General features: G+C 38.8%; 1 protein-coding gene across 2 annotated transcripts in view; it reads right to left on the reverse strand.

Annotated features, from left to right (window-relative positions):
• The window catches only part of epha10 (EPH receptor A10), a 119,456-nt gene that overhangs the window by 33,351 nt on the left and 65,745 nt on the right, over positions 1-20,360 (reverse strand). For both annotated transcript variants that reach the window (XM_077590167.1, XM_077590169.1), the window contains exons 4-5: positions 12,831-12,986; positions 7,901-8,230 (exon numbers count right to left, since the gene is read on the reverse strand). In XM_077590167.1, coding sequence (XP_077446293.1) covers positions 7,901-8,230; positions 12,831-12,986 — 486 coding nt within the window. The remainder of the gene's footprint in view (positions 1-7,900; positions 8,231-12,830; positions 12,987-20,360) is intronic.

The raw sequence follows: 20,360 nt of genomic DNA on the forward strand, positions 1-20,360 counted from the left end.
TCGCACACTTAACTTGGAATTTGGACTCCATACAAACACTCGCATCTGTTGGTCCACCAAGAAAAAACAAAAAAAACTCAGAGGAGTGCCAAATCTGAGTAAATGTTCCCACTACTCCGCTGTCACTCACACAAATTGCCGTGCCGTCCGTTTAACTAAGGCAGAAGCCGGCGAGGGCTGAGGGCGCAGTGTTTTGTCGCCATTGACGGCGATGGGCGTCCGACTCCTTTGAAGGGGGAGAGATTCAAAGAGCAGCTGCCGTTTTTGTGCTATGCAATTCGCGTTTTTACCTGCCACGGAGCTCCGAGCTGAGGCGCCACATAACCTCCAGTGTCTGCATAATGAGAGGCCTGTACTGCGGCTGTGCATCACGAAGCAGCTTTGAATTGAAATTCATAAGAGTCTTTCAGGAAACTGGCTTTTTCAGTCACTCTCGACGAGTACGGAAGCAAAAGTTACAAGCAGCTGCATTCCTATGCCGGTGCTGCATACGTGGCACACATACTGAGTTTTAACGAGGACTTTAAACGTACTTTTTCAATGCCATTGACCGGGAAAGACGTCTAATGCTTTTTAATTGGGAGGGGTGAATGAACGTACGTTGAATAACATGGAAGCTGAACATAAGAGGGGGGAAGTTTTTTATGTTTGTAAAAATTGTGTCTAAACTAAAGTTTTGGAAGAAACTTTGGTTCGACTATCACCCGTATTTGACTACTTTTGGTTGGAAATATATCACCACCAATTCTAGTTAATGAATCAACTCATTTATATTCTATTTATTTATGTATTCTATAATCCTGATGTGTACAGAAAGTCATTGAAAGCAAAAGGCATCTAATCTAGCGACTATGAAGCAAGCGAATGACTGATGGTTGTTTCCCACAAACAAGGAAATTAATATATTTTAATTCTTCATAGAGTACTATTACGATTACGATACATTTCGTTTAAAATACAAATTAACTGTAATGTTTAATTTAGTTATTGATGTTTTATGTTTGTCATTGAGTTTATTAATATAAACTAATATTAGAAATATAAAAAATTCAAAATACATTACTTCGAATTCAAAGCAGAAGTGAGTGGAAAGAAAATGACTGAGCTTTTAAAATATTTTTTTTAAAATAAATACCGGTGGGGAAAAAAATAAATAGAAGTTCTATGAGAAAACATTGTAGGGTAATGAGGTCAGGAAAAGGAATTTAGTGATCACAAATTAGCCTATTTAACTCAAATTTGTGAAGCTACCAAATACTGAGATGGCCTGCAGTGAGTGTGACGATAATCCCTTTATTCATTCTTGAGTTATCAGTTCAAATTAATAACTGGGAGAGTCTGGCAGCAATCCTTCTGTCTAAAAGTTCATTTCAACCAGTCCGATTTTAGAACGCCCAACCCTCGAAAGAAGCAAGCCCGACATTGTATTTGTGGGGCCGTATTTGATGTGGACTGTCATCTGAAAGGTTTCTCTGATGTTATTTTTTTTTCTTTCTTCACGCTGACACATGAACACTGATTGACACGGAATGAGTTTCATAGAACAGGCGAGGAAAGCTTCCTGAGCTTTGCGTTGGAAGTGAGCAAGTCATTTTCTAAGTCATCATACCGCCGAAACAACAATGGCGAAACACGGATAGGCACTTGTCACAAAGACATACGGCTGTGAAAGGTTTGTGCACGTAGCAATCACTGAGCCCAGCAAACCTTGCGGACTTCAAAGCGATAAAATGACGAGTGGGTGAGATGGTGGAAGAATCATGAAAGGTGAAGTTTGGCAACAATAAAGCAACCATTTCGGAGCTTATCTGTTGCCTTTATATGCATTGCCTGCTGAGAAAGACACAAGATAAATGCAAATTTTGTGTGTAAAACAGCTAGCATTGATCGGACATATTGCAGTGCTGTCCTTTGATTGCTGCCAACCCACCAGTCAAAATAGATTGGATGTCTATGGCAGCCATTTTATTCAGTTGTTGTCATTCCAATTTACACAGACTGGGGATATTTTTGGTTTGTTTTCTTTTAAGAGGATTAAAAAAAAAAATATATATATATATATATATATATATTTCCTATTTATATATATATATATATGTATAGAAATATATGTATACTTACATACACAGTTGATTACATCCATTAACTCAATAGCTCAATAATAACGTAATATTGCTGTATTTTTTAACCATTTGAAAACAATGACTTTAATAATTTGGGGGAACAGTTAAAAGTTCCTAGATTTTATGTATATTTGTTTTGTTTTTATCTTTTGTCAGGGTTTTCTTTTAATATTTTAAGAAAAAAAACGTCATCAAATAATTTAAAAATAACATGATGATATTGTTTGTTCTGGGTTATTTCTAAATTTTTTGCAAACAATACTTTTTAAAAATTTGTACAAGATTTAAATATATTTCGGGGGGCAGGGTATCTTTTGTTTAAAAATATGAAATCTCTGTTTTTTGGGGGGGAATGATCAATCTTTCACTCCTAGCTCAAAATAATTGGACGACTATAACTGTGAATTGCAGTTAATGAGTTTCAAACAGTCTATTTTAATTCTTCAGTCTTACATTTACGCTGCCTTTAAAAAAAAAGAAATAAAACACATCTTCATGCACGGGCTGTTCTCCCAAATGCTCTTTTCAATGACCAAGTGTCCTGCTCCAGGGCATGTTCTTTCGAGGCCCACTTTGAGACATCCGATATTCCGGCCTTCATGCTTCAATGCAAATTTCCAATTTATTCCAATTTCAAAATCATTCCAAACAAGTTTACTAGCTAGAAAACCACTGGAAAAGTTAGGTGAACTGAAGAAAATCTTTGGAGGCACTTCTTATTCATACCATTAGCTGGGACAGGTTATTAAAAATACACACACAAGTAACAAATGTGTGAAAGGAAAAAGTGCGAACAAGAAGGCGCCTGCCTACACTTTCATCTAAAACGCAAGAATACATCACTTTGACTGGGGTGGCCAAGATGCACGTCTCTGATTGGGTTCATGCGTACGACGGAAAACCGAGGGTGTCTATTAGCGTGACGAGGAAAATAGTCTCAGTGACGGCCTAATTAAAAGTGTCAGTCAGTGGGCGGGTGGCCGCGAGCGCCATTGGAACGCCGCGCAAACAAGATCGGAAGACAAAGAGTCAATTGCCGACTGATCGTGCAGATGACAAAGATGGCTTTTAATGGAGAATGACAGCTTCATTTTGAAGAGATGCTTGCTGCCGGGAAGTTACTAATCGGCGATGTCATCACCGGGGCAACGCTTCGTCTTTCGGTTATAGTCGTGAAAAATTTGGACAGTCATCTTTCAATGATGTGCATGTATACATGGAGGCTTAGGCCATTTTTTTAGAAATGCCGTTGTTTTTTTCCCTCCAAATGTTGTAAATGTTTGGAATAAAAATGATCAAAAATGTCAATGATTCACTTCTTTTGAATTGTATTCATGGTATTTGACTATGGTCATTTAATTGATGATTAACAATTGTGTGATAATGCTAAGAGATAAAATATAAAATAAACTATAAATAAGTTTGAAATAGGTACATTGGAAATAAAGGCATGATTATAATGGGGTGGTGATCGAGTGGTTAGCATGTCCGCCTCACAGTTCTGAGATTGAGGGTTCAATCCCCAGGGGCTACGAGCTTCCTGTGTAGAGTTTGCACGTCCCTTTATGCATTCGTGGGTTTTCTCCGGGTACTCCGGTTTCCTTCCACATCCCAAAAACATGCATGGTAGACTGGTGGAACATTCTAAATTGTCCCTACATTGAATGGTTGTTTGTCTCCTTGTGCCCTGCAATTGGCTGGTAACCAATTAAAGGGGGGTCCCTGCCTACTGCCCATAAATGTCCAGAATAGGCTACAACACCCCTTACAACCCTTGTGAGGATAAGCGGAATAGAAAAAGATGGAAGTAGGTAGTGGAATGAAAAAGGACTTGAAATTGAGAGGTAAATGTGAAGTAAATAAAGTGTGTTAGAAGGACTAGCAAGCAGCTTTAAAGTAAATCTATTCAGTCAAATGAATATGCAGTTTGGGTCATTTTCTTTTTTGTACCTTGAATAGCATGCCCTTGCCTGTCTGTGAGTCGTGTCCCTCCTCTCTGATCATTAGTCTCAGCGGCGCCTTGTCAGACTTGCCCTTTCCCCATGTGCCTGTCAATCACTTCCTGGGCTCAGACCTGTTTTAATGATCACTTGCCATGAACATTGCGGTGCCATTTTTCAATGAAAGCCTCTCGAGTATGTGTGTTTGTCACAACTGATATTTAAATCACGAAAGACGTCCAAGCCATTTGATTGGGAATACTATATTAAGACATAGCAACCTTTCAAAATGGAGAAAAAGAGAGAAATGATATAGCTTTGTCAAATCTTTGAATATTTTGAAAAATTGAGCTGTATATTTTTTTAATCTATTTTTTTCCTCCAAATCATTTTTTTTTTTATTATACTTTTTCAAAAACGGTACCGCCAATATTTTAAAACAACCTTTACATATTCAAAAAATTCTTGCCACACTACAGTAATTTTGAAAAAAGTACTATTGTCAAATTTTAAAATGAAATAACATTTTCTTGTTTTAATTCTTAGAAAAATATTCCCCAAGAAATTAAAAATTTCTTTCAAATATAAACTTCAGTCCAAAACAAAAACTAGATTGAAATTTAAAATCTTATAAAAAAAAACAATGCCTTCCCCTAATTGTTTTACATATTAGAAAACTCATTTTAGAAATTAAAAAATATATATTTTATATAATAAAAACGAATGAAAGAGTGACTCCATGTGAGTCTCTTGTAATCAAACGCTAATATCCGAACACCTTCATTACCACTGACGGCGATAGACGTCCAAACGCGTAACACTGCACTATAATGTGATTGACTAAAATACTGTATGTGGTCACCTTGGGCATGTGACTGCCCCTTTAAATCTATATCCAGAGCACATAACCTAAAGACTAAAAGTGTCTCTTCATAGCGTCCAATTATAAAGCAAGAGGTAGGCAATTAAAATTCCCATCACAGAGTGACGAAGCATCTTAAGTGGCTGTGCTATAGTCCTGAAAAGTAGCTTGATGACTCTATTCATTTAGTGGCTGCTGAAGCCTCACCTTCCCATCACTTCTAATTAAGAAGGCAAAAAAAGGATTCAAATGCCTCCATGCGCACCGCTCATGGCGGGCATGAGTGGAGAAAAGGGAGAAAGGTGTGAAAGTGGAGAAAAGGCCTGGATGGATGTGTTTATTGACAGCCGAGGATAAAAACGTATGCTGCTTCTTTACTTATTTTCTTGTTTTTAATATTGTCCAAACTCATTCGATTTTTTTTCAAGTACATAAAGTAGATAAACAAAGTTCTGTTTTTTTTTAATCACGTGTAGTTAAAAAAAAATGAGTATAAAAAGTTAGGGTACACGGTCGATTGGTCGCCGGTCTTTTGGTCGCCCGGAAGGTTATTGATAATTACCATTTAAATCGTTGCTCAAATTCCCTGAATACAAACTGTGAATTACTATTTAGTCATACTTAATGCCCTATTAATTATTAGGCTAAAGAAAAGCTCCAAATTTCCTGGACGTTTATTTATTTTTTGTTGGAGAACTTGTTACTACCTTGTTTTGTCGCCGGTCTTTTGGTCGTCGGTCTTTTGGTCGCCGGTCTTTTGGTCGCCCGTTGTCGCGTCCGGGCGACCAAAAGACCGCGACCAAAAGACCGGCAACCAAAAGACCACGACCAAAAGACCACGACCAAAAGACCGGCGACCAATCGACCGCACACAGAAGTTAGCATGTTCCCAGGTTGCCTGATGTTGACATTCATGAACCTTTATTCCTTAACCGGTGGTTAGAAAAAGAAAAAAATCCCTAATATTTTTCTACTCTTGACTCTCTTGAATTTTTCTACACCAAAAGTATAGAATTTTTTGAGATTTGAATACTAAAACACAAGACTAATGACCATTAATGTACTTTAAAGAACAAATGAACAATCTCGACATTAATGATCCCATTGACTTTGATTTGCTTTGTACTTTGTCCTTTTGCCTTGTTGTTCTGCGGCCTTTGCGACTGGACTGTCTAACTTATAAATATGCCTTTTCTTGCTACTGTCACAATGAAATTTCCCGAATACGGGATGAATAAAGTTATCCAATCCAATCCAATCAAAATGCACTTTCATCTTCACATCACCAATTTTTCATAGCCACACGTCCACCTTTCCTTATTCTCTCCTTCACATTGACTAATTCCTCCACTTGCCTGTTGTCGTCAGCGTCCCGCAGCGCCACGACAACACCCATTCCTGACAAAGGTTGCTTTTGTCCACAGTGTCTTCCCTCCCACTTTCCTGTCCCCCCACAAGGCATTCTGCTCACATTGCTCCAGCACTCACCTCTCCTCATCCCTTCAACTTTTACATTTCAGCGCTCCCTCTCCCCCTCTCGCCTTTTCGCCTTTCTTCGTCGGTCTCTCAGGCCCGTGTAACTCCGCGGGGACCGGCCATCTAAGCAGAGCCAGTAATCCTCTCAGGATATTGAAATGCCAATCCTTCCTCCTCCATGACCCACCCCATCACTACAGCTATCCCACAGCCCTCTCTACTTCTCTGCCTCAGCTAAAGGGCTTTGCAAGTACCACCGGGGGCCCAGACATTCAACCCACGTGGGTTTTCCATCCCCGCACGTAAAAAATGCCAACACACCAAGGCGACACACAAAACCCAGCAACCCTGGGTGATTCGGATCCACCGTTTATTCACCCCTTGCCGCATACAGTCGTGCAATCCCGCTTGGTTTCGGTCCCAAACCGTCAATTTATTCATCCATCCAAACATGTAAAAATCTCCACCAATGGCCTGGAGGGGTGAGATAAAAAATGATTTTCAAAATACCCATCGGTTTGGAAGTAAGCTACTCCTTGACAAATGTTAAACGCCTGGGTTTAGTGTTGAATTTAAAATATTAGATACAGGAATTCCCTCCTACCAAATAAAATGGCTGCCATTGATGGTGAAAAATGTTTAAACCATTTGAAATGTAAGTTTGGTCAAGTGGATTGGACGTCTATCGCCGTCAATGTTGGCCAATGAATCCATAGCAGGTGGTTAGAGATTGAAAGAAAAAAAGGAAATCATAGAAAATTGGTGAAGAAATAAATGTATCACTTAATTTTAATATTTTTTAATGGGAATATCGACCCTAAAAATGTGTTGCATCAAGAGCCCTATAATAGAAAAGAATGCCGCCGTTGGTATTTCATTTTTGGATTTTGGTTTAAAAATAATGACATATTTTCAATTCCTTTTTTGCCAGATTTTCGTTTTAAGATTTCAAGTAAAATATTTTTGTAATGGCGAAAAAGAAAGAAAGAACTTTAGATTTCCAGTTTCTTAAAACTGGTCATCAAAGAGTTAGAAATCGAGACATTACAAGAAAAACAACTTTCAAAATTTTAGAAACTGAACTTAAACAAAAAACAGACCTCCTCAAATGCATCTTAACTATTTTCCCTTCTTTTTTTTCAACAGTGAAAAACCTGCAAACCTACACTTTATTTTAAATTGCGAACCTAAAAGAAAATGGACGCAATCTCATTTCACATCTCATTAATATATCTGCCACCCTTCTGTCTAAAGCACATTTTCCTACTCTAAATTCCAATGAAAGAACAAAACAAACAAACAAACAAAACAAATCATTTCCCATTGTTTTGCTATCATCTTCTTCCTCGCCTCCCGTCTTTCACTGTCACTACTCTAATTTTTTTATTAGATTGCCCCTTTTTGAAGGATTTTCTTTTTGGGTGAAGCATTTGCATATAAATTACACCTTTCAAAAGTTGGGCAAGTCAAATAATGGAAGCTTGAAAAGCGTGACTTACCAGGCAAGTTTGTGGACACGTTGACCTGCGTGTAGAAGCGCTTGTTGGGTAGAAGCCCAGACACGCCGTTCAAGGCCTCCACCGTGAACGTGTAGTTGGTGTTGGGAAGCAGATTGACCACCGTCACCGTTCGTTCCGTCAAAGCGACTTGCTGAGGCACGAAACCGATGCTGGGCGTGCAGGCCTCGCAAAGTTTGGCGACGCAGCGGCGGCAAGTCACGCTGTAGGTCAGATCCATCCTGCCGCCCGTGTCGGATGGCGCTGCCCAATCCAGGATGAGCGTGGACTGCTTGACGGTGTACATCAAGTCTCGAGGAGGGGAAGGGGGTCCTGGAGAAGAGAAATGATCTCAAAATTATTGTGGATAAACTAGTGTTAACACCAACGATGCACAAAAACTGGAGAAGTCTATTTTACCTTAAAAGTAGAGACACGTTTCCCATAAATTTCAACCATGATAAATTCCTTCTATCATCAGTTTTTAATGACATAAATATTTATTGAACTCTGAAGCGCTATCACATCCAAAAAAATAATGATGTGGAAGGCCACTAAATGTTCTTAGTTCAGCTAAAAAAGGGGGTTATGTAACCCCACCCGCAGCTCCTATTTGTGTTGTCAGCCCCCAAATGCCAGGTACTCATTTCTCACTACACAGATGTGCAAAAACTCATGGGAAATATCTTGTAGAATTATTTGCAAAGTTTCTATTCTGGTGAAAATAACAACTAAAATGATTCTTTATTTATACATATAGTATATGAGCAAACTTTCACTTGTTTAGTGCCTTTCCAACCAAAGGTTGTGGAATGACTACCCTACCACTACTCGAAATGCATATTAAAATTGAATTAGAAAACCTAAGTTGTGTTAAATCTTCCTTTTTAAGTGAATATTGGGCTGTACATGACAATGCGATTAATTACCGTTAACCTGCTTTTTTGTTTTTAGTATAATGGTCCTGAAATCTAAAAAAGTTTGAGTTTACAGTGGCTGAAGTAATCCTGCCCGTGTCCTGACTGACCTTTTCAGAGGCACCACCCGAGAGAACTGAAGGCCATTTGAACCCATACATTTTCTATGGCAATGTGGGTCCCGTGTGATGAATAAGTAAAGGTGTGCCAGCACGCCGCATACCGCAGCTGCTTTCCCATTTGGCTGGCCCGTGTTAAAAGAATTACATAAGATAAGTAGAACATTTAAGAGTCAAGCCACATGAATTTGATGTCCACCCAGCTAAGGACACACTCCTGATTTGTCTGCACATTTTTTTAAACTCAACTTGTGCCATTGTTTTTAAGATTCTATAGATATGAGCAAAGGTGTTCATTTTAATTTAACGATGAGTGAATTAAATGTGGGAGCAAAATTAAGTGTGGATATATATTTCAATGTAGTGATTTTTGTGTATGTTTTTGGGTTGCATGGTAGAGGAGTGGTTAGCCCTTCGGTCTCGCAGTTTTGATATCATGGGTTCAAGCCCTGCAACTGGCTGGCAACCTATTCAGGGTGTACCCTGTCTACTGCCCACAATTGGCTGGGATAGGCTCCAGCACCCCTGCAACCCTCATAACGATGAGTGGTTAGCCCTTTGGTCTCGCAGTTTTGAGATCATGGGTTGAAGCCCTGCAAATGGCTGGCAACCAATTCAAGGTGTACCCTGTCTACTGCCCACAGTTGGCTGGGATACGCTCCAGCACCCCTGCAACCCTCATAACAATAAGCGACTTGGAGAATTAATCAATATGTTAATACATACGTACAGTATAGTATAGTACATATACGTACAGTACACATACATACAGTATGTAATGCATGATAAATATGTTAACACACAATACATAACTCAAATATGCCACTGCAAACTCCACCCAGACTGCAAAAATAAATCGGTTTCATGAAATGTTATTTCACCGCCAATTCTGTGAAAGCAACACAATCACGTTTGCACTGTTTACTCATCACTCAAATTCCTTCCGTCCAAATCCTGACATCTTGTCGGATTAGCTAAATCTGGGAATGATCATAATTACTGAATCAATCGTGGAATTAATGTGGTCATTAGCCCGCTATAAACATTATCGCGCACGGATCGGAGAGCTCAGCAATCAATATCGTAATTAAAGCCGGCCGTAAAATCCAGTATGACCGCACTCTCGTGTGAACGTAGGCACACAACCAGTACTTTTAGCGCTCTCTGGATATACGGCCGATTATTTTACCATCTAATTACAAAGCTGTTCTCTATGCAGGGATCGATACGGCACCCCTGTATGGTCTTTGTCCTATTGGCCCCGTAATGCATCTTTATTGGAGGCTTTTGGCTGTTTGGCATGCAAGAAGAGATGCAGGGGAGGCGAAAAAAGGCAAAAGATGAGGGATGAAATGATAATGCGCAGACAGCGGGGATGAGATTGTAGCGCGTGTGCTCGTTGCTGGAGGACAGAGCGATGGAATTTGGGGTTGACAGAAGGATGAAGAATAGCGTGGCGGTATGCGGCGCTTGGAAATGGATGAGAGGACGCAGAAAACACCAAATGGGAAGCGACAAAGAAGAGTGCTGAGTGCTGCTGCCGACTTAAAAGGGAGCCATTATGCCCATTTCCAGCGCTCTCCATATATATTTGGATTTCACTCAGGGGTGAACATTATTTCACAGTTCAAATTGGGGGGTAGGAGACCTCTACCATGCAAGATGTTATCGGTATCAGATAGCACACCCGTACAGCAGTCGTGCTTGTAATTAGTGTTGCTATGAGTATCGGAACGGATAATAACGGGCTGATGCTGCCTAGTATGTACTTTTTGAACTCTATTTTCCAACCAGGGTAGGATAAACAGTTACAGTCAAAGAATTTTTGTTATAAATTATAATAGATATAAAATAACACTGGAAGTTGTAATGATTTAAAAAAATCCAATTCTTAGTGTCCTCCGTCTACTGCACATAGTTGACTGGGATAGGCTCCAGCACCCCTACAAGCTTTGAAAGGATAAGCAGTACAGAAAATTCAATGGAAAAAATAATAACTAGTGTTTTGAAATACTAATTATTAATTAAAAAAACTGGGTGTTTATCCTTTTGCAACTGCATTTTCCCACATCTTTAATGAGAAATTGTGCTTCTAAAAATGAAATTTTCAATTTTAAACATTTTAAAAGTATATATATATATACATATATATATATATATATATATATATATATATATATATATATATATATATATATATGTATGTATGTATGTGTATATATATATGTATGTGTGTGTATATATATATATATATATATATATATATATATATATATATATATATATATATATATATATATATAACCTGATTCATGATCACTTTATACTTGATGTCTAATCCATTTTATCTGGGAAACTCTGGGAGCCATTGAAAACCAAAGCCATAAAACTAAATAAATAGACCCCCTGGCTGGCAAGGATTTTCAAGGGAGGATTGCACAGAATCAAAAAAGTTATTGCATAACCACATACTACTCTTGATAAATAAATACACATCCATAGTCTATGTGCACATTTTTGTTTTTTTTCCTTCTTTTTTTATTTCATATTTTTCCTGTTTTTGCGTCAGTAATTAAAACGTCAACGTGTTTGGAGGCAAACCGTGATTTTCAAGGACGTGGTTAGGGGCCAATTTATTATGGCATAAATGAAGCGTTACGGTCCAAAGTTTGGCCTTTTACATTCCAGCCCTCCCAGCCATTGAGTTACGTGCTAATTTTATATCTAATATCGTGTATTTCCACTCAATACATTGTCTTAATTCCACTGCTAGCGCTAAAACTGAAAAAAAGATGAACGTCTGTTTCTTTAACTTGAACAGATCTCATTATTCGAAAATGTTCAATGAGGGGAAAAACTTAACAGTCTTCCTTTTAAACAAGTGCAGCCATTCAATAACTCTTTTGTGTAATGTTATATCAGCAATTGGACGGCAAATAGACATACTTCTATGGATCTGTGTAATGTATAAAGATGAAGAAAATGGTCTAATGGGTTGATTATACGCGTAATGTGAACCTAATGTTAAAAGATAAATGAGGGAGGAATACTGAAGGAAGAGAATAAAATAAGTAGAAAAAAAGCTTGTTGAGAAGACTGGATTTAGCTCTTATCGTCCCATTTTCATATCTGGTTGTCGCTAAATCTCTATAGAATGAAACTCAATGGAAAAAAAAGGCATTTTAATAAAGGATGGTTGTATGGGTCTCAAGGTGCAAAAAAATAGAGAGCACAAGACGCATACTTTGTACTGTATTTATCTTGGGGGTGTGCTTGGCAATCTTTCAATGAAATTCAATAGCAGAAAGGGTGAAAGTGAGGTGAAGGTTAAGGTGGAGGAAGAGATGAAATGTAGGCACGGAATGGAGCAGGAGGGGAGAAAGGTTGCAGGTCAGATGGTCAAGTAGATGGAAAACCTTAAGGACTGCTCTTTTAATGCAAAACCTTTCGCATGAAAAATAGTACAAATGATTCCAGTTTCTCATATATAAGCACTAGGGCTGCTCAACCATTCATGATTTCTTATAGTTAATTGTTAAGAGACACAGTTCCCTCGTATTTATTTGTAATTAATTTGGAATTTTTATAGAAAAACATAAAAAAACTGTAAATAGTCTTTTTATATAGTCTGCCCTATTTTTTTAAAATAAAAAACGACTAAAATGTAAATATTCACTGATTGCTGTAAATAAATGAATGAAGATATTTTTATAATTAGTATTCAAAATTGGACGATTTAGCTTTCACACTACATAAAAATGGCAATGTTTGCAAGTACAAAACACCGCCACAATTAATTGATCAATCAATAATTAGGTAGTTAAAAAATTCATAACATAAAATGCATATATAACCGATGAATGCATTAATTCCTAAACAGATGTAAACTTATCTTACGTGTACACGGTGAGGAAGGCGAATCCAGAAGAGTTCTGAAGTGATCCGCTCGGCACACGCACGCTACGGAGCCCTCATCCTCGGAAATACTGTTTGCTGGACAGGGAAAGCACTCTTGCTGCCTGGAAGACATCTTGTAGGATCCGGGGGGACACGCTGACAGAAAGAAAAGAAAGAAAAAAACACAAAAAACATGAAAATAGGAGCCAGGAAACATAGTTTTGCACCTTTTGACAAACTGAAAAGCTACTGTAGATACAGTTACAATATTGATATTATTATACAACTTAAATTGGGACGTCATTGATTATAATTTAAGTCACAGACAAGTGTCAATTGTATCACAAGCAGGAGAAATTTAAAAAAAAACCATTGAGCGTGTTTCGGAAAGGCGTAACTGTGAATTTATACCAATAAAATGTTTTGGTAGCTTTAAAACACTTTCTTGTACGTTATGAACCCTGGAATTGCGGCGTGATTCCCACCCACTCACACATTTTCAAAAATACACAAGTGAATCTGTAGGGAAGCGCAAAGATTTTGACAAGAACAATTTTAACATCATGTGAGATCATTGCTCATCACAAAAGCTATCAAATAGGACACAAGACAAAAAAAAAGATAGATATGGCAACCTACAATTTAAAAACTCAATTTTTGGGTGTTGTTTTCTACCGCCCCACTCCATTTGCAAGACGTGCGAAATAGTGACAACGTCCTCGAGTGCAAGCGCTCCACTTGAGGCGCCGATGACAAAAGGTGAGAATGTGGTTGAGGGTGATAAGCGCCCGGCGACCTAACATGTGAGCGCCCCGCACGCCACGCAACAGCGGCTTAATGAAGCTCAATGCACGCGTGACAAGACGGCTCTCGAAAACACGCGCCGAATAAAAAAATAATAATAATAAAAAAATGCTCCATTTTTCGCTCGCCGTGCCTTCGGAGCAGGTGATAATGGGTGTGAAATCGGGATGCCGGGTCCCGCTCGATACTCTGATCTCTCTTCTGAGACTGTACAATAAACAATGGCTATGCGTTAGCCACTTTTCCACTCAGTTTTGCATTTTGACATTTTTCACGTTTCACTGTCTCCCATCAAAAACAAATTACAGGTCATCAACGTCCAGGGTTGACAATTTAGGCATGAAATAAGTTTAACATTCAAGCTGTCCACAGGTAGATATGAGGGATATTTGTGACATTTTTAAGGGGAAAGCAATTGAACGATCAGAAATGTCCTCTTTTTGTTAGGCTTCAAAAATAGAGAGTTAGGAATTTTTTAAAAAGCCAAATAAAGATTTACATCTTTCAATTATTTTTCTTTTCAAGTTACAAAATACTTCTGGAATCAATTAATTTCGTAAGTAGAAGAATGACTGTAATTGTAACTAACGATGAGAGAAGTCCAATTCATTTTGACCATCAATGGCAACCACTGAGTTGCCAACCTAAATAAAAAGACACTTAAAACCGTGTGGTTTATTTACCAACCTGCAAACAAATGAACTGCATCTTTTCCAAAGCCAGCGATTACATATCGATTGGCTATTCGTCAGCTCTTGCGGTTCTGCCCGACAACTATGTTTCACGGCAGAATCAACCCGTGTAAGATTGGTCATCGTGGCTTTGTGTTCGCTATAAGAACCTTGTAATGGACTTTTTAATGTCTGTCATCTCACAGCACGAAACAGCCTCTGGTTTTCAGCTGCCCGTTACATTCGAGCCTGGGGACATCACAAACACGATTCTGGAATATTTTTTGTTCCAGAACGTTCGCTCGTCACCCATCCTTCGCCACGGCCAGACCACGAAGCCAAGGCGGACAACGCAAATTCATTTGGTAAAGCGCGCGTCGGCAAGCTAACCGTGTTTACGACTTATCTCCTGAATTCAGCGAGCGCCGACAATTTCGGCAATGCACCTGGAAGGTGTGTTTTAATAATAAGGGGCACGCGGGCAGGATATGAGCGGCTCTGATAACAAAGGAGGCTGGTTTTCCAGGCTGCCAATCAACTTCCACAGCGAGAGGTCAGTGACAGGGTCAGCGCCAGTCAATGCCGCGCAAGGTCATGTCAGTCAAAACGGACCGTGAGCCTTCCGTCAATAAAAGGTAGAATGAGAGAAAAGGAAATGAAGCTCGGAAAGGAAAAGACCGCAATTCATCCTGGAAGCATTCACACATATGAATGTATTATTATTATTATCATTCCTCCCATGTTTTCCAGCATGCTAGTCCTCCCACATGCTTTGCTTGATTCTCACCGCTCCTTCTTGACCATTTGCCATATACACATGACGCGGGGTTGTATTTTTGACCCACAAAATTATGATTTTATCTCTAATTTCCCACACGTTTTTGAATAATAATTAAAAAAATCCACTTCATTTTTAGAGGGAGATTCAACATAAGCAACCCAAAGCTTTTCGGTTTAATCCCCATTGAATTCAATGTAATATTCAATTCATTTACTGATTAATCTTCGAATTTAGACACCATCCCCAAATTATTCTACAATATTTTATATCATTCAACATTATTCCATCTTACACATCATTCAACAATATTGCATTCTATTTATCATTCAAATTCCACTTCAGACAGATTTCCCATTTCAAACATTAAAAATCAACAGAATTCCACATCATCCAACATTTACCAAATTCATTTAACACCATTCCACATCTGTTCACATTAGGAATGCATTGATTTCCGATTAGATTTTTTTTCCTCAAGATATATTTTGCCAATCCCAATCCGATTTTCTAAATCCGATACTGTCTGATATTCCAACAATAGCCGAATGAGATGCCAATAGCGATCCTGTGTATCGGGGCATCCCTAGTATACATCCCATCTTTCTCTCGTGATAAGAAACACTTCCAATCTTCGATTTTCCAAATTCATTGCCTTATATAAATGCTTTAAGTAAAACTGTGAATTTGCAAGACGAGACAGAAGGCGAGATCTGCCAGGACAGCTGGCAAAGCAACTGATCAATTTGTCCAATGTGTCGACTGGGAGGCTCGATTAAACGAAACACGGCAGAACACGGGCACGCGGATCTCCCGCTTCAAGGTGTTAGACTAAAGATACGTACGCACGGGCATCCCAAGATGGGCGGCGTGGCAGGAGACCAACCGCCGCCAGAGAAACGGATCCTCCGACCGACAACCGGCGCAAGACTGTGGGCTACGCACTGTGCAAAGAGAGGACAATAAACAGGCAGGGAAAATGGACTCCTTCACTTTGACAGATAGACGGAGTCAGACTACTGATAAGCAAACACGCCGCGCATACAAATGAGCGTGGCTGAAAGAAACCGCCATTTGAGCTGACAGACTGAGGTCTTATAGTGAGAATATAAGAGACTGTGGCATGACCTGTCATGTCTAAATGCTTTAAAGCCAGGGGGGGGGGGGGAAGCGCGAAGACTTTCCCACTTTTAATTTGGCGCCCCGGCACATTTTACATTTTCGATTGCTTTCACGCCGGTAGTTCACTTTCCGACGGCTTGATGGATTTGTAATCTCCGTCTCGGTTTGCCGAGCGCTTCGATTATTTTCGCACGCCGCGTGCTTTAGATTTTGTACTGGTTAAATTGGCACCTTGGCGTTTTTACAAGCTTATTTGGAAAGGGTTTCCAATGGATTGGGGGCAAAGGATTTTTTTGGGGGGGGGGTTGATGAGTTTTGGGAATTTACTGATCTGGTTGGGTGACATTGACGTACAATCCATTTTGTCCGTGAGGGGGGCTTGAATGAACGTTCTAATCGTCAAAATGGATTGGACGTCTAGTGTGGTCAGTGACACAGAATGATGGAAATTCCCAGTTTAGATTAATTGGATGTTTGTATGTATTGTCCAAGAAGTTACATACAATGAAATTAGTTTGTCTGTAATGTTGCAATGACTTTTATAGTAATAAGGTCAGAGGTCAAATGGAATTTTATCATAACTTATCATAAATCTTTTTTTTTTGTTTTCAACTTATTTGACAAGGAGCATTAATGGTTCCCAGGAGCATATGCAAACACCCCATTTTATTACTTCAAAAAATCGAAGGTCAAAATCCTCAAAAAACTTTACTTGACTTTTGCCTTTGAGAAAGAAATCAATTTGAAGTTGCCCTCTTATTTTTCCTCAATTCCATTAACCTTAAACATGAACATTAATAAATCATGAAGCACTTAACAATAAAAGCGAGCCCTGCTGATTGCCCACAATAATTAATATTAATCACACTTTAACAGCTCTGCTTTAGAAACTAGGGGAAAAGACACAAACAACTCATGGATCTGACATTTATCACCTTCAACTGAAAAAAGTGGGGTCCATGCAATAAATAAATGCTTTAAAAAAACGTATTACCATATTTTCACGACTATACGGCGCATCGTATTTTTGGCCGCAGTGTCAGTAACGAGTGCTATTTCTGTATTTTACACACACAAAGGACGCACAAAGGATGGTGTACCCTATCGACTGATTTATTTTATTTTATCGTGATAACAATTGTAGTATTGGTCCATATATAAAGCGCACTGGATTATAAGGCACCGTGTCCATTTTGGAGAAAATGTATGACTCTTATGTGCGCCTTATAGTCGTGAAAATACGTATATACTTTGCAATTAAGATCTTCAAAAAATCTGATCACCAGCCAATTACTCAGTTAAGGGAGCCCTGTTTGTTTTGTGAAACCAAAACTGCCATTTGGCCCGCGTCAAAGATGAGTTTGACACTCTTGCGATCAAAATTCTTCACCATTTCTGACATGCTTACTCTTCTACATTTCCCTTCTCAGAAAATAGCCCCACCCCCACTTTATCCTCATCTTATCCTTGATAGAGATGAATGATCATCTTTTGCCTCTGAGAAAGCCAGCGTGTGCATAATCATACTTGTGCCATTGTCATAAATCATCTGCTAATACGCTCTAATAGATGCACCCAGACCTCTTATACGAGCCGTTAATGTATACAGCCGCTAATATACATCATCTCAAGTCCCCCCCCCCCCACTCTAATAGTTCTCTTCAACGGTTGAGGAGAAAAATCCTTGACCTCATTTCCTTTATTCCAAATTTCTCTCCACATCAAGGTACACAACACAATGTTGCACTCCTGGGAACTCTATTTATTTGGTCAGGGTTTTTCCATATCTGGGTCACAGTCTTAATGGGAAAAAAGTGATTTGGACGGCGGCGTGCAAGTGTGTTTGCACGCATTAGTAGACCAGTCTCATTCAAGTTTACATCCCACAGTTGAATTGGCTGATTCAAAAGGAATCCCATAGAATGGCCCTGTCACAGCAGACTGCAGGCAGGAGATAATGCTTGTTAATTTCCATAACCGGGTCATATATGCAAATGATGGGTTACATCCCACTCACTTCCCATTTAGCGAAATGTCTGCTCAGCGAATCTGATTAGCCTCCCACTGCATTTTTACCCAGCTTTTCCCAAACAACCTGATCTAATCAATGCCGTCACAGTTAATTATGAAGCAAATTAAGACATTTTTGTTGGGAAAACCAGGCCCCCCTCCAGTTCGGTTTCATATTCCGATGTCGAATGCAAAAACAATGTCGGATAGGATGAAATATATTGCCCAATAGATATCAAACTTCATATCGGAATTATTGCCATCTATAGACCATAAAAACCCACCCAACCTATTTGAGTAATGCATGCAAGACAACTGAAAATAGCAACAAATAATCCACAAAATAACAATTGGTCACAATATGAAGTAAATAGGTAGGATAGGGGTGTCAGACTCGGGTTGGTTCGCGGGCCGTGTTAACGTCAACTCGATTTCATGTGGGCCGGACCATTTTAGATATAATATTTAGATTTTTTTAAATAAATGGATTAAAAGAACTGGATTAAAAGCCCTGAATATTCAGTTTTTTATAGATCTAAAACAATGTTTATTTTAGCTTTTTGTATATATTTTTAGATTTTACAAAATGATTTTTGAACTAAAAACAGAAAAAATGATTAAAAAAACTACAATTATTGATTTAAAAGGAGGAAAAATCAGGAAATTTAATATACATCTATACTCTTCATTTTAATTTGATCCTAAAACAGAAAGTCGGCACTCATGATTTACTTTCCCGGGCCACACAAAATGATGCGGCGGGCCAGATTTGGCCCCCGGCCCGCCACTTTGACACATATGAGGTAGGATATTGTGCTAATTAAATATAGAGCAGTCTTTTTTGCCTCATTTTGCTTTTTTTTAATGACAAATGGTAGCAATATCCCACGTCTGATCATGCGATCCAAATTCAGGCTTGATCACACCATTTTCAGAGTGTTGGAATTGGGTAAAAATATCAAGTTTATGGGTTTATTTTTAAGGGTTGAGGGCTACAAGCAACACTTCTGAAGCATATTGCAAAAATACATATACTATGCTATATATTTATACTGACAAGTAAAACAACAGTCTCCCAAAAAATCATTAGCGTTCAATTGATCAACTGATTGCAAAAAAAATGGCTTTAATGTTATATGTGATAAACTGATCTATCATTGTCAATGATGCTGAAAGAGTAGCAGGAAAGGTTGACGTGACGCAATGCCTTTTCCTTGCCTAAAAGGCCGTGAGCAAGCCTAACCTTCAGCAGCAATACAAATCAATATTACTCCTCTTACCTAAGCTATCTTTGCTCTGAAGGAGAAATTGTGTGTTAGCACAAAGTGACAAGCGCGTGCGCAAAATGACGCAAACAACTGTCAAAAGCGGCCAGAACGCAGAATTTCATTTCTCAAAGCGCTGCATCTGAAATTACCTGACATTCTCACGCAAACACATTTGTCGAGGACGGCAGTGTTGGCGAGGACCCCCGACACGCTTCCACACCAAAACTGAAAAAGCAACATATGCAAGTAAAGAAATAAAATCTTTTTTTTTTCTGCAAGCTCATCGCAAACTCAAATCTTGTTTTCCACTTGAAAGACGTCCTGTCAGTCCACTTTACAATATGATTATGGCTCTAAAATGAATTTGAAGGAAGGATTCTTCAGTACATATCACAACTAATCAGCAGATCTTCAAGTGAACTAATTAGATTGTCACTGGCAGCATGAGTAGTGAGTTAAACTCCCTTCCTTCATGATGGCCAATTCACTCGTCAGATTGGCAGTTCTTATGTATTGGATTTTTTGATTAAATATCAGATCATGTTCTATGAAGAGTGATATATGAACTCAAATTGATAGAAAAACGAGCTGTTTTTACATTGAGCACACGGGATCCTTGCAAACTAAGCAAACATTCATTCATTTTCTGAACTGCTTATCCTCACAAGGGTTGTGTTGTGGGGGTGCTGGAGCTTATCCCAGCTAACTACAGCCACCAGGTGGGGGACACCTTGAATCGATGGCCAGCCAATCGCAGCCCCATAGGATATGAATATGGGGATGTTTTTTTGTCAAATTTGAGTCACAAATGTTTTCTGTCAAAATTATACAATTTGTGTGAACATTAATTACCACAATTATTTGTGTGAGTTATGGA

This window comes from Stigmatopora argus, chromosome 21 (genome assembly GCF_051989625.1).
Source record: "Stigmatopora argus isolate UIUO_Sarg chromosome 21, RoL_Sarg_1.0, whole genome shotgun sequence".
In the NCBI taxonomy this organism is placed as follows: Eukaryota; Metazoa; Chordata; class Actinopteri; order Syngnathiformes; family Syngnathidae; genus Stigmatopora; species Stigmatopora argus.